The sequence below is a fragment of the Garra rufa genome, chromosome 17 (genome assembly GCF_049309525.1).
Source record: "Garra rufa chromosome 17, GarRuf1.0, whole genome shotgun sequence".
Taxonomy (NCBI): Eukaryota; Metazoa; Chordata; class Actinopteri; order Cypriniformes; family Cyprinidae; genus Garra; species Garra rufa.
The window spans coordinates 8,730,226-8,745,423 of NC_133377.1; the positions used below are offsets into that span (position 1 = coordinate 8,730,226).

The 15,198-nt window shown below is 44.3% G+C and overlaps 1 protein-coding gene across 1 annotated transcript in view; it reads left to right on the top strand.

Moving 5' to 3' along the window:
* adcy2b (adenylate cyclase 2b (brain)) overlaps positions 1-15,198 on the top strand; it is a 122,447-nt gene that overhangs the window by 38,925 nt on the left and 68,324 nt on the right. Inside the window, exons 4-5 of the mRNA XM_073822426.1 lie at positions 18-167; positions 7,955-8,103. Of these exons, the coding sequence (XP_073678527.1) occupies positions 18-167; positions 7,955-8,103 (299 nt within the window). The remainder of the gene's footprint in view (positions 1-17; positions 168-7,954; positions 8,104-15,198) is intronic.

The following is a 15,198-nucleotide window of genomic DNA, read 5'->3' on the forward strand; positions in this document are numbered from 1 at the left end:
TTTATGTGTCTTTATAGATCCTGGCTAACATCATCATCTTCATCTGTGGAAATGTGGCGGGGGCCTATCACAAACACCTGATGGATCTGGCTCTCAAACAGACGTACCACGACACCTGCAACTGCATCAAGTCTCCCATCAAACTGGAATTCGAGAAGCATCAGCAGGTACGATCGAGAGGGCTGCACAGATTGCCTATTGCTTTCAAAGAACAGATAAACAGCGCTGAACTGCATGGTGCCCCGTCCTTCAGGGAACAGGAAGTTAATGTAGGCCTCGTTCGGGGAGGTATCGGATAGGCTTGAGCGTGAGTCATATTCCTGCAGCTGTTTCGAAGAGATCATTATATCACCACAATAGGCAGCTAATATCCGAAGGCGGAGGGGGCCGAGGGTTGCATTGTCCTAAAATAGCTTTGTTTCCCCCCCAGTGCTCTGTTTCCTGTTGGATACGGGTGGGGCGGAAGTCTGTACAAGGCCTCTCTCTTGCCTGGGTTAGTTGTGCTTTTTTGCTGTTTTGCGTGAAATAATGATAAAGTGTCTTTCCGTTGTGATAGCTGAGTGAAATATGACCGGTGAGATAAAGGCAGATCACTGGCGGCACTTCTGCTCCATCAGGAATTATCACTCTCACTCGGTGAAATATCACCCCGCTCGAGCACATGCCCTCGGCTTCATTACTCTATGAATGTTATCGGAGTTGTTGTTTTTTTTTGCTTCCCTGGCAGAACAATTACAGAGCACAGGGCAAAGACAATGTTTCAGTCACTCTCTGCTCTGCGTGATTGAGTCATGTTATGTATGTTCTGTTTGCTGTGAGAAGTGAGCGCTTCAGTCAGTTCGTCAGCAGTCGGTTCTCGCCATATTGCAAACCATGCTAGCGTGTTTCCTTCATTTACCTCCTGCAGGGCTGCGACTGGCTGGCCATTCCAATCAGAACATTAGTTCAGCACAGACCATCAGCCTAATTACAGATATGCCTCATTTTACGTCTGAAGGGTGAATAAAACATTACCTTTTTAAATGTATTTTAGGATGAGAAAAGTTCAGGTTTGAAAAAGCACAGAAACCCCTAAACTGAAACCCCTTACTCTGTGTTATGGATATGAATGATATCATAAAATATATATATATATATATATATATATATATATATATGTATATATAATTTTTTTTTTTTTTTTTTTTTTTTAAGGAGCCCTGGGTATTAAATGGTCATCGGATGCCCATTTTCCACAAGTTCATATGATTCTTTAGGGTCTTAATGAAAAGTCTATAATATACTTTGGTTAAAAATTCTCAATAGTAGTGTAATAAAACACCCTTTTACCTTGTCAAAATAAGCTCAGAAAAAAATCAACTCATTTTATTGCGTGGTCCCTTTAAATGCAAATGAGCTCTGCTCGCCCCTCTCTGTTGAGTGATTACAAGCTGTAATGTTTACTTTAGCCACATTTAGCCGCGTTTAGCTGCATTTAGCCACGTTTATCGACTAAACTTGCCAACAAGAACATTATTAAGAAAGGCCATTTGCAAAGGTGCATAAAAAACACTTATACTCACTTCTGCTGTGGGTGAAGCTGCATCACGAATGATTCACACAAACATAGATGCATATGTCGGGATCGGCGCTTTCCTTTTAAAAACGAAAGTAACGTTGTCCTCTGCCTCTTAAGCTGCTCAGATGTCGGAAGTTCAAAAAACATGTAAAAGTTAGTTTTACATCCGATGACCCCTTCAAATAGCGTAAAGCTTTCATGGCTTTTCTACTACATATTTCAGTAAGAGACATAATTTACGTTGCATTATACTATGGGGCCGTTGAATGCTTTAATCTGATTGGCTGACGAATGTTCTAATGGTGTGCACTATTTTCAGTGAAACGTACGGCAAACGTAGTTCCAGGCAGCACTTGACCGCAGTACATGTCTATATCACTTCGCCACACAATTTCAATTATTTCAAAGGTCCTTACAGCCAAAACCAAAACCCACAACGACGCTGGCCAAACAATAAATACAGTAAACAATAGGATAAAAACGACAGATTGTTTTGATGTTTTTGCCACAATATTACGTTTTATTATATACGGAAAGCACATACTCTATTTCTCCTACTCTCGCGTTGATATCAAGTGTCGTTACTAGGTCTAAAATGACGTTTTGGAATCAGCAACAAAGGCATTGGATGAGCTGCGTAAGAAATTAATCCTACTCACAATAGCATTTTAAAGACAAAAACCAGACAAATGTCTTGAAATATATCATCTGATCGATGTCTTGAGGTAACCGTACAGGGTTTCCGCGGGGTCTTAAAAAGTCTTAAAAAGTCTAAAATTTAAAAATCTAAATTTTAGGCCTTAAAAAGTCTTAAATTCGCTGTTCTAGGTCTTAAATAATTTCACACAGGTCTTATTTTTCCGATGTCCATGTAACGCTACCTCTAAAGCTCATTTAAATTCTCTTTTTGTTGTTTCCATGGTGTTGTAGTTCTTTATTTCACTATTCCAAATATAATTTGCTGTATTTAAACTACAAATGAGACCAACATGCAATAGCCAATCAGCTTTCTGTTATTGGCGCGAGTCTCTCTCGGATTGTACCGCAGAAGTAAAATGGATTTAGCTTTGGGGAAGTGCAAGTTTAGCAATACTTAGCTTGAAAAAACTGAATATAGGGCTTGGCTAAGGCCAGTTGCTAACACCTGTAGATTTTTTTCTCCCCCTGCGGAAGTTACTGCGTCTTCAGACAGAATCGCAGTAGCAGAATACAGGTCAAACTACCTTTTTCTGTATATAATGTTCTCAATAATAATAATAAATATAGGTCGAGCTAGCTGACCGCCAGCCTTGGAGATACTTTAAAAAAAAATTTTTTTCCTTGCCGGACCGAACAAACCGCCTGATTAAAACTGAAGTGACAAAAACAACTAACGTTAGCGAAGCATCGAAAGGCAAGAAAGATTCATATTTTAATACATTCAACGTAAACAGAAATTGATAATGGATAGTGTATTTCTGGTCTATTTGTGACATACTTTAAAACAAATTAATGTAACAGCACTCTAAAGAAACACACTGAGGTAAAAATTTAAAATGTATAGTTTATTTATAACATGATATAGTTCAGTAATATACCAAGTGAGCTTTTTGCTGAATATTCTCACAATTACAAATGTTACATTAATTTTAGCTCAATAAACAAGTAGTTAGTCAAGTAGTTACTTACATATTAGACAAAATATTTTCACTGTTTTGTTCTGTTTCACCAACGAAAATAGTTCCAAACAAGGATCGCAGCAGAAGCATTCTCCTAGCAACGTTTTGCTATGATTCAGCGTTTTGCTCAAATCAGTTGAAATAACTCGCTCATGAAGTGACTTACCGCCACCTGCTGGTAGTTTAGTGTGTTTAAAAGTATGCCTCCACACCCAACATTTCTAATTTATATATTTATAAATCAATAAATGTATTTAAAACATTAATCTCACTTTTAATTTTGCAGTGTAAATTGTGTAATCTCACTGCTAACAGCCATTTAGAATTTATTGATAAATTCATAAAATAAATTTCAAAGGTAATGCATACATTTCAAAAGTAAAAAAAAAAAGGCCTTTATGAAGGTAAATCAAATATGCAGATTTAAGATGTAAAAGCTAATAGAGCACTGATGAAAATATTGCTTCAGAATTTTTTTTTTACATCAGATATTTCTAGTGGTACTTTTATGGGGATATTTTGTGTGGAATAGTATCTGCTGATATGAAAAGTTCACTGTATATCGTAGTAATAAATTTAATTTATGACAGCCATGAAATTGTGTTTACTTTTTACATTAAACACATTAAATATTACATGTATGCATGTAATATAATATCTATTTCATTACAGGTTTAGGTCTTAAATTTCATATAAGGTGGTATTAAAAAGGTCTTAAAAAGTCTTAAATTTCACTTGTTCATATCTGCAGAAACCCTGCCGTAGTATAAACTGAAGTTAACCACAGTATAAGTGGAATAATTGACTTTGGTCTGTTGAATTCTACGAAAATAATGCACACCCGAGGTGTAACGGCCACAGCGCACATCACCACCTCGGGTTTCTAAGAATTTAACGGCCCGTCGTCAATTATTCCTTGCTTAAGCCAAGTCTTAATAATATAGACTACGCTTTGTGTTTTTCAAAAAAAAAAAAAAAAAATGAAATAATAATAACATTTGCTGAATGTAAAAAAAACTCAAGTTAACACTACACTCTTAGAAAAAAGGTTCAAAAGCTAAAAGGTATGTCTTTGTATCCCTTTTTATCCCTAAACATTATATATTAGTACATTAAAGGATTAGTTCACTTCCAGAATAAACATTTATGGATAGTTTACTCACCCCCAAGTCATCCTAGATGTTATAGTCTTTCTTTAGGAAAAAAGAAATAAAGGTTTTTGAAGAAAACATTCCAGGATTTTTCTCCAAATTGCGGTTTCAATGCAGCTTCAAAGGGCTCTACATGATCCCAGCTAAGAAATAAAGGCTTTATCTAGCAAAACGATTGAACATCTTTTTAAAAAAATTAATGGAAATGTAAAAATTATTTGCACTAGCTCTGCGTTGTGTGTCCGCGACTTCACGCATTACATAATTATGTTGGAAAAGTCATGCTCGGTTTGTTCTTTGTTTGTGTGCTTCGGGTTCAAAAAGGTAGGGTAGGGTGAAAAACTCCAGGTATGAACATCTTGGATCACATGGGACTGAGTAAATTGCATTAGAACGGAAAAATACTCTCTCTCTGTGTGAACGCCCCTAACATTCACAAAGAACTCTTTAGCAGCCCCACAGCAATACCCTGGTAATAATTTCTTTAGATTACATACTGTATGTCTAAGTGATATATGTGAAATCTAGTCCTCAGTGTGGTTTAGTGATGTTTTATGATGCAGGATAAGATAAAAAAATTAATATTTCTGTGCCTCAACCATGCAGCAATCATACCAATTTGTACTCTAGACAAAGAACCTCAAGATGAATTAATGACATCATTTCCTTTAGCAATCACTCTCTTAGACCTCAGAACATACAGCCATTAGCGGGACAACCTGCTTTGAATCGTCTCATTTTTGATAATAATACATTAATGGAGTGTTATTTAAAAGCACTTACATCTTCTTCTGAGTACAAAGGTAGCATTTGTACAGTATAAATTATTTGTCCTATTTTCCTGCAGACGCAATCAGCACATGGCACACACCCGATTAGTTTGTTTTCTTTTATTTGACCTTCATTAAGCAGGGTGGTCTCTGAGAGGAAAACAAAGAAATTGGGGAAAGTGACGGAGTAATAAGAAGAGAAATGAATGGGCTTTTCAAAACTCAAACACAATCCTGTTCCATGTGTAACATTATTCATACTTATTTTTGGCGTTGTTTGTCCACTGTAACCCTGTGCTCACCCTCATTCAAGTGTTATGCATTACTTAAAAATGGACTTAATTAGTGGTGGACAAATATGAGCTTTCACATGGTCAAAGCCAATGCAATATCTGAAGAATAGGGTGGATGATGGCTGATAAAGTACTACATTTATTCACAATTAAAATAACAGAACATGTTCGTTTCGTGGACCATGCTCACCGCTTCTCTTAATCAACCAACTGTGCACAGCTCTCTAATGATGCCAGAAATATATATTTGTCATTTAATCAGCCTGGTTGATAAGATCTTGGTAAAAGACAGAACATGGTAAAAAAAAAAAAAGATGCATAGTGTGTAAAGCTTAAAAGATTTCAGCTTTTAAATTCAGAACAGCATCTGAGCAAATAACATCTACATATGTTCTTTGGTAGAATCACATATGGTTTTTTTTTTTTTTAGAAATGTTTCTTTTTTTAGTTCATTAGTGGCAGGAGACATCTGTTAGTTAGACTGCTATAATTAAATCTGTTCATTTCATCCACTATGGTTATATTTCTCTTATTTTCCATCATTTGTGGAATATACAGTCAAGCCCAAAATTATTCATACCCCTGGCAAATTCTGACTTATACTTTTATTCAACCAGCAAGTTTTTTTTTTTTTTTTTTTTGATTAGAAATGACACAGACATCTCCCAGAAGATAACAAAATGATGTACAAGATGCATCATTGTGGAAAAAATTATTACTCATCTTTAATTTACATTTGAACAAAAAGTGTCATGTCCAAAATTATTCATACACTTCTTAATAATGAATAGAAAAGACTTTACTGGCTATTACAGCAATCAAACGCTTCCTATAATTGCTGACTAGCTTTTTGCATGTCTCCACTGGTATTTTTGCCCATTTATCTTTAGTGATGAGCTCCAACTCTTTCAGGTTGGAGGGTCTCCTTGCCATCACCCTGATCTTTAGCTCCCTCCACAGATTCTCAATTGGATTTAAGGCAGGACCCTGCAGACTGCCTGATGTTGTTGTTGAGAATTTTGATGTATTGCTCCTTTTTCATGGTGCTGTTTACTGTGATTAGGTTCCCTGGTCCACCGGCTGAAAAACACCCCCAAAACATTAGGTTCCCACCACCGTGTTTGACAGTGGGGATGGTGTTCTTAGGGTTGAAGGCTTCTCCTTTTTTACACCAAATGAAGGATACATCATTGTGGCCAAACAATTAAATTTTTTTCATCTGACCATAAAACAGAAGACCAGAAGTCTTCTTCTTTGTCCAGATGAGCATTTGCAAAGGCCAAGCGGGCTTTTGTGTGCCTTATCTGGAGAAGTGCGGAGAAGAACTCGGTCTGTGTCCGTGGAACCCAGCGGTGTGCATTGTCTGTTGGACTGTCTGCCTTGAGATGTTGCCACCAGCAGAGCCCAGATTCATCAGGATAGCCTTGGTGGTGATCCTTGGATTCTTTTTTTTTTTTTTTTACCTCTCTCACTATCCTCCTGGCCAGCACAGGTGTCACTTTTGGCTTCCGACCACATCCTCTGAAATTTTTCACCATGTGGAATTTCTTGCCACTGGAACTTTTTAGATATGGTCCTATAGCCCTTTCCTGACTTGTGAGCAGCCACAATGCGCAGCCGCAGGTCCTCAGTGAGCTCCTTTGTCTTAGCCATGACTGACCACAAACCAACAGCAGAGAGCTTCTGTTTTTCACCTGTTCAGTTGATTAAAACAGCTGTTTCCAATGAATCAGGGTAATTAGGATGCTTTAGAACAGCTTGGACTATTTGGAATGGTATAGAACTTTGGATTTTCCCATTGACTGTGACAGTTTGCAAAGGGTATGAATAATTTTGGACATGCCACTTTTTGTTCAAATGTAAATAAAAGCTGAGAAATATTTTTTTCCACAATGATGCCTCTTGTACATCATCTTATTATGTTTTGGGAGAAGCATGTGTCATTTTTCGGTCAAAAAAAACTGCTGGTTGAATAAAAGTAACTTTAAGTCAGAATATGTTAGGTTTGAATAATTTAGGGCTTGACTGTATAAATACTCCAAACCTTTTACCATTTGTATCACTTTGCTTGCAGTACACTCTTAAAAATAAAGGTGCTTCACGATGCCATTTTGTCTAAATGGTTCTATAAAGAACCTTAAACATCTGAAGAACCTTTGTTTCACAAAAGGTTCTTTGTGGCGAAAGGTTCTTCAGATTATAAAAAGGTAAGAAAGAGATAGTTCTTTAAAGAATCTTTGACTGAATGGTTCTTTGTGGAACCAAAAATGGTTATTCTATGGCATCGCTACGAAGAACCTTTTAAAACACCTTTATTTCATGTGTATTTCATGACAAATGCCTAAATCCAATATAATTTTTTACAAATAATACAGTTTTTGTGTCACAGAATGTAATTTTAGGAGTTTTTAGGCTAGAATGTACTTTAGACTTTAATAAAGATAATGTCTATTTTGAAAATTTGCTTTGATACTTTCACATAAAATGACATATAACTACTATCCCCTGTCTTTTCAACCAATAGGAGCGTCTTTTGCTGTCTTTGCTGCCTGCCCACATCGCAAGGGTGATGAAAGCAGAGATCATTCAGAGACTGAAGGGGCCTAACTTTGGCCAGGCGGAAAACACCAACAACTTCCATAACCTCTATGTACAAAGACACACCAATGTAAGGTAGGACTTGTGAGACATACTAGCTGTGCACTCAGCTGATTTATTTTAGGCAGCCTAGAAAATATATACACATCCTATACACTGCACCTGCTCTCCGCCGAGCTGTCGTACCCTCAATAGATTATTCAAACCATCCTGCCCTCCTTCAGTCTGCACACAAACAACAAGCTATTCATCAACTTAGATATAAGTAGCTCTCATTTAAACTTGCCTCAATACTTTTGTATGCTTATATTAAAAAGTAAAAACAAACACAATCTTCAGCTAAATAGGATGAACTGTAGAAGAGGCTATTCATCAAAAAAACAATTTTTTTTCATTGCATTGAAGGACAAGTAGTCCTTTGCTGTTTTGGAAGCAGTATTGCTCGCTGCTTCAATATCCTTTTGATCTGTGAGGTTGACTGTTCATTCTCAATGTGCCTGAGTGAAAGAAAAAGTGAAGAATATTTTCTTGGCATCTACATAATGTTCTGTATCTCTAATTCACAATAGATTTCACAGAGGAGCTTCTAGGGCAGGCAGAGCACTCATGTCATTAATGTTAGTGGAGGATATTGGCAGTATAAGAGGAGCATTTCAGGTTCAGTTCAAGAGTTGGACAGCATTTGTGGCATAATGTCAATTACCATAGAAAATATTTGTATTTATACAACAGTTATAAATTATAGTCCTCAATTTTGATCGACTGAGCAGCTTTCCAAGAGCACTGAGATACAGTCCAACAACACTTTATACAGTTTGTATCACTTTTTCTGTCTGTGTTTATCCCAAACAGACAGCCAGTCTGTTAGTGTTTGGTTCCCCTTCGGGAACGTCGAGCTGCGTCACTCCGCTTTGGGAACGCCTCCAGCGTGCCCACGCTCTGAATCACGTGTGAAATCAGTCCAATAGAGAGTTACGTATGACGTCACGGACGGGGTGACGTCAGGAGCCAGGAAGCTATAAAGCACATGCGGTGAATGCAGCCGGCAGCTTCTGTCTTTCAGTCGCGCTCTGTGTGAATTGTTTGTCTGTTAACACTGTTTTTGAGGCCAGTTTGCTTCACTTTTATTTGAGTGTTAACATAGATAGAGATGGGCGATAGCAAGCGTTTTAAGAAGTGTATTCCTCCGTGCCAACGTTACATCACGGCCGAGGATACACACGCTATGTGTGTTGCTTGCTTGGGAGTGAGGCATGCCCAGTCAGCCTTTGAGGAGGCTGACTGTGTGCATTGTTTGCGGCTTCCCCTCCGCACGCTTCGCTCCCGGAGGGCTCTTTTTGAGGAAGGAGCCCTCACCAGCGTTCCTCGCGGATCAGGTCCCGCTTCGGCTGAGGCTGAGCGGCGCCTGCATTCGTGGGGATCGCAACTGGATCTGGTATCGAGTTTGGAGACGGGCGAGCCCCTTTCTCCATCCTCCTCTGCCAGATCCATGCCTCTCTCTGGCGTAGAAGCCCGCTCGTCGGTTTCTTCTCGCCAGGAGGAGCACTCGCCGCTGCGTCTATCTTCCTCTGAGGAGGGAGATATGGATGTAGGCGAGCAGGCTGGAACCACGCCCGCCCAGCCACTCGAGTACGAGGAGTTAATGGAGGTGATCACCCGTGCTGTTGCCAAGCTCAACATCAGCTGGCCAGACGTGGTGACTGGTGAGCAGAAACCGACAAAGTTAAATGAGCGGTTTCTGCGCCCAAAAGCCCCACCTCCACGCCGAGGTCTGCCATTTTTCCCCGACCTCCACACTGAGGTGTCGAAGTCGTGGGGAAAGCCATTTTCGGCCCGTGTTCACGCTTCCAACGTGGTGGGGGCTCGTGAGCACGGTTACGGGACGATGCCTCAAATCGAACAGACGCTTTCTAGCTATCTGTCCCCGAGTTCAGCATCGTCCCTAAAGACCTCGGCACTCCCCAGCAAGCCTTTAAGAACAACATCTTCCTTGCTGGGGAAGGGCTACTCGGCAGCAGGTCAGGCCACAGCCTGCCTTCACACCATGGCAGTGCTGCAGGCATACCAGGCTGACCTGTTGAAAGAGTTTGATGAGGGCGAGGACGGGGCGGCGGTCGATGTCAGCGAGCTGCGTCGTACCGCCGACCTTGCTCTGCGAGCCACCAAGGAGACCGCCCGTGCCATTGGGCGGTCTATGGCAGCCATGGTGGTCGCAGAGAGACACCTCTGGTTGACCCTGTCGGATATGAGAGACCACGACAGGGCCGTCCTGCTTGATGCCCCGCTTGTGCAGTCTGGCCTGTTCGGCGACGCGGTTCCCTCCGTCGTCGACAGGTTTCAGCAGGCTCGTCAACAAGCGGCGGCATTCCAGAGGTTTCTTCCTCGCCGCTCGAGCTCTGGGGCTGCTGGACGGGAGCAGCCCCGCCCGAGTGCCCGCTCCTCGTACCGAGAGGAACAAAAGCGGAGCGTTGCTACGCGGACTCCTCCTCGACATCAGGGGTCCCGTAGGCGCTCTAAGTCGGGGGCTTCTAAGCCTAAGGACGACCTGAGGGCCGTCCTTCAGGCGAAGAGGTCCTCGGCAAAGAAGCCCTGACGCCAGTGGCTCTGGGCTTCAGAGGGCAGGCCCCCCTGGGCTAGTAACATCTCCCCAGTGCCCTCTGGAGATCCGTTTGCTAACCCTGCCACCTCAGGTGCTTCAGGGCGCAGCGGTCTCCCGCGGTTTGTCCCCCCTGCATCCGCCCGTTCGCGTAGCGGGACAGGGGGACTCGCAAGCTCTAGTACCTCCAGAGGTCAGCCTCGAGAGGCTGATTCCCTTAGTAAAGCATTTGGCAGCGTGGCAACTTCTGCCAAACGTGTCTCAATGGGTCCTGCAAACAGTAAAAAGAGGTTACAAAATTCAGTTCGGCGCTCGGCCGCCGCCCTTTCAGGGGATCACCACTACGGTCGTGGCCCCTCAGCAGGCTCTGGTGTTGGAACAAGAAGTAGAAACCCTTCTGAGGAAGGAGGCCATCGAGGTGGTCCCTCCTCATCTTACAGAGAGCGGCTTTTACAGCCGCTACTTCATAGTTCCAAAGAAGGATGGAGGGTTACGTCCTATTCTAGATCTCAGGCTGCTCAATCACGCAGTGCTGAGACTCAAATTCAAGATGCTTACTATAAAGCAAGTCATCTCTCAAATCAGGTCCGAGGACTGGTTTGTCACGATAGACCTCAAGGACGCTTATTTCCATATCTCCATCCTTCCACAACACAGGAAGTTCCTCAGGTTCGCTTTTGGGGGCAAAGCTTACCAATACAGAGTTCTTCCTTTCGGTCTAGCACTCTCACCCCGGACTTTCACCAAGTGTGTAGATGCTGCGCTGGCTCCTCTGCGACTCCAGGGCATCCGCATATTAAACTACATAGACGACTGGCTCATACTAGCGAAGTCGAGAGAACTGGCGGTTCGACATCGAGATGTCGTTCTCGCCCATATGAAGTCTCTGGGGTTAAGACTGAACGCCAAGAAAAGTGTTCTTTCTCCAGTTCAGAGAACCACTTATCTCGGTGTAGTCTGGGATTCAACCACGATGCGGGCACAAATGTCTCCCGCTCGGGTAAAGTCAATCCTCCATGCAGTCATGAGAGTCAAAGAAGGCCGATCACTCACTGTAAAGCAGTTTCAAGTACTGCTCGGTCTCATGGCAGCTGCGTCCAACGTGATCCCTTTTGGCCTGCTGCATATGAGACCATTACAGTGGTGGCTCAGAACCAAAGGGTTCTCCCCGAGGGGCAACCCATTCCGTTTGATCAAGGTCACGCGGCGCTGCCTTCGTGCCCTGAACATTTGGAAGAAAGTTTGGTTTCTGTCCCAAGGCCCGGTGCTGGTTCGCTCACCGGGTGGGGAGCGGTCATGAGTGGCCACTCAGCCCAAGGTCTGTGGAGCGAGCACCATCTCAATTGGCACATCAATTGCCTGGAAATGCGTGCTGTGTTTTTAGCTCTAAAACACTTCCTACCAGACCTCACAGGGCACCACGTGTTAGTTCGCACCGACAACACATCAGTGGTCGCCTACATCAATCATCAGGGAGGTCTGCGTTCGCGCCCCTTGAACAAGCTGGCGCGCCAGATCCTCCTGTGGTCCCAAGGGAAGCTCCTCTCACTCAGAGCAGTTTATATCCCTGGACATCTCAATGTGGGAGCAGACGTCCTGTCGAGACAGGGGCTGAGGCCCGGGGAATGGAGACTCCACCCAGACGTGGTGGAAGTCCTCTGGAAGAAGTTTGGGAAAGCCCAAGTGGATCTTTTTGCGAGCCAGGAGACAACACATTGTCCCCTTTGGTTCTCTCTGTGTCATCCAGCTCCCCTGGGTCTGGATGCTATGGTACAGGCGTGGCCGAGGCTTCGCCTGTACGCATTTCCCCCGATCGCTCTGCTCCCGGGAGTTCTGGAAAGAGTGCGCCAGGACGGGATTCGCCTCCTGCTGGTGGCCCCGTTCTGGCCGGGTCGAGCCTGGTTCTCAGACCTGAGGTCTCTCCTAGACGGCCCGCCATGGGAAATCCCAGTCAGGAGAGATCTCCTCTCACAGGCAGGAGGGGCAATTCTGCACCCTCGCCCAGAGTTGTGGAAACTGTGGGCGTGGCCCCTGAGGGGGCACGACTCCTAGATTCCGGTCTCTCGACTGAGGTCGTTGAGACCATCCTTCAATCCAGAGCTCCCTCTACGAGAAAGACGTACACCAGGAAGTGGAATATGTTTGTCGCCTGGTGCAGGCAGCACCAAATCGAACCAGTTCACTGCCCGTTGGCTTCAGTGCTGGACTTCTTGCAAGCCCGCCTCTCGGCTGGCAATGCTCATTCTACTTTGAAGGGCTACGTGGCGGCCATAGATGCCTTCCACGCTCCCTTCGGTACTACTTCCCTTGGAAGACTTCCCCTGGTGTCACGATTTCTCCGTGGTGCACTGAGGCTGAGGCCCCCGTTGCGCTCACGTGTCCCTACGTGGGACCTGGCCGTGGTACTTGAGGCTCTTTGCAACCCTCCGTTTGAGCCTATGGAAGCAATTTCGGACAGGTTGTTGTCCTTTAAGACTGCCTTTCTGCTGGCGATCTCCTCTCTCAAGAGAGTGGGTGATCTACAGGCCCTTTCAGTGGCCCCCTCCTTTATCGACTTTGCCCCTGGAATGGTCAAAGCGTTTCTGCACCCTAAGCCGGGCTACTTACCCAAGGTGCCGTCAGCAGTGCCACGGCCCGTAGTGCTTCAGGCCTTCTGTCCTCCCCCATACACGGAGCCGGAACAGCAGAAGCTTAACTGTATGTGTCCAGTGCGAGCACTGGACACATATGTCCACAGAGCTGCCCTGTGGAGGAAGACGGACCAATTATTTGTGTGTTTTGGTCCTCGCAATAGAGGTCTTCCAGCTTCTAAGCTGACTCTAAGTCGGTGGATTACGGATGCCATCTCAACTGCTTACAAGTCCTCTGGTCTTCCCTCTCCTTTGGAAGCCAAGGCGCACTCGACCCGCAAAGTTGCGGCGTCCAAAGCATTCATGTCAGGGGTCCCCCTGCAAGATATCTGTAACGCTGCGGGATGGTCCACGCCGCTTACATTTGCCAGGTTCTACGAACTGGATCTCCCCTATACTCCGGGCTCTATGGCCCTCCTCTCTGACGCTCCCTCTACGAGCAGAGCTGTCTAATTGTGTTTTACTCCAGCAGACTCCTCATGCTTGATAGCAACAACTACACTGGGCTACTTTCGCCCTTCCCAACGGGGGCTGGAGATATCATCTTAGGCTACTTTCGCCTTTTAAATACGGGCTACTTTCGCCCTCTACCCCGGGCTACTTTCGCCCTTTTCGCCACGGGCTACTTTCGTCCGTTGGCAAGTGAGACCCTCGTTTCACTCGGGCCACTTTGGCCCTTCAGACAAGCTGACACTATCTGCTCTGGGCTACTTCCGCCCATATATTCAGGTGGGCTAAGGCCCCCTCTTCTACCAGGGGCTACTGTCACCCCCTTTTAACACGGGCTACTGTCGCCCTCTACCTCGGGCTACTTCCGCCCTATTTCCAGCACGGCTGAGGCCGCAGTGTCATGCTTGGCAGCATTTATACTCTGGGCTACTTTCGCCCCTTACTCTGGGCTACTTTCGCCCTTTTCCACGGGCTACTTTCGCCCGCTTGCGAGTGAGGCTGAGGCCCTCGCATCACTCGGGCTACTTCCGCCCTGCTGATATCCATTCACGGCTGAGGCCGCTTTATGCTTGAGAGCAACTATACTCAGGGCTACTTTCGCCCCTTTTTTTGACGGGAGAGGCTGAGGCCTTCGCTCCATTCGGGCTACTTTCGCCCTTCTTCTAAGACGGCTAGGGCCGCACATTACTCAGGGCTACTTTCGCCCTTCTTTCATGGGCTACTTTCGCCCTTCTCTCTCCACCCGCTCCACACAGAGCAGGGCTTGGAATTCTGGCGGCGTGGGCATATCGTTCCCAAAGCGGAGTGACGCAGCTCGACGTTCCCGAAGGGGAACGCCTCGGGTTTCGTATGAAACCCTAGTTCCTCTAGGGAACGAGACGCTGCGTCGCTTACCACAATTCTGGCATCCCTGCAGCGCTCCTGGTGGCAGAAGCTGCCGGCTGCATTCACCGCATGTGCTTTATAGCTTCCTGGCTCCTGACGTCACCCCGTCCGTGACGTCATACGTAACTCTCTATTGGACTGATTTCACACGTGATTCAGAGCGTGGGCACGCTGGAGGCGTTCCCAAAGCGGAGTGACGCAGCGTCTCGTTCCCTAGAGGAACTAGGGTTTCATACGAAACCCGAGGCGTTTTTTATTGACGTTTTCTGCATTTTACTTTGATGTACCTGTAGGTGGCGACAAGTAATTGACTGACGATGAATCATTTGTTTGAACCAATTTCTTAAAAAGCACAGATTCATTCGGGAGCTATTTTAATGAGCGAATCACTGAATAATTCACTCAATGATTCATTGCAAAACACAGATTCAGGAATGAAACAAGTTACTCTTTCTGTGAGTGAGTTATTGAATCATTCATTCATCAAGTTCATTGAAAAACAGATTAATTCAGGAATTAAACAAGTTAATCTTTTATGAGTGAGTCATTGAATAATTTACTCAATGATTCATTGAAAAACAGATTTATTTAGAAATTAAATAAGTTGCT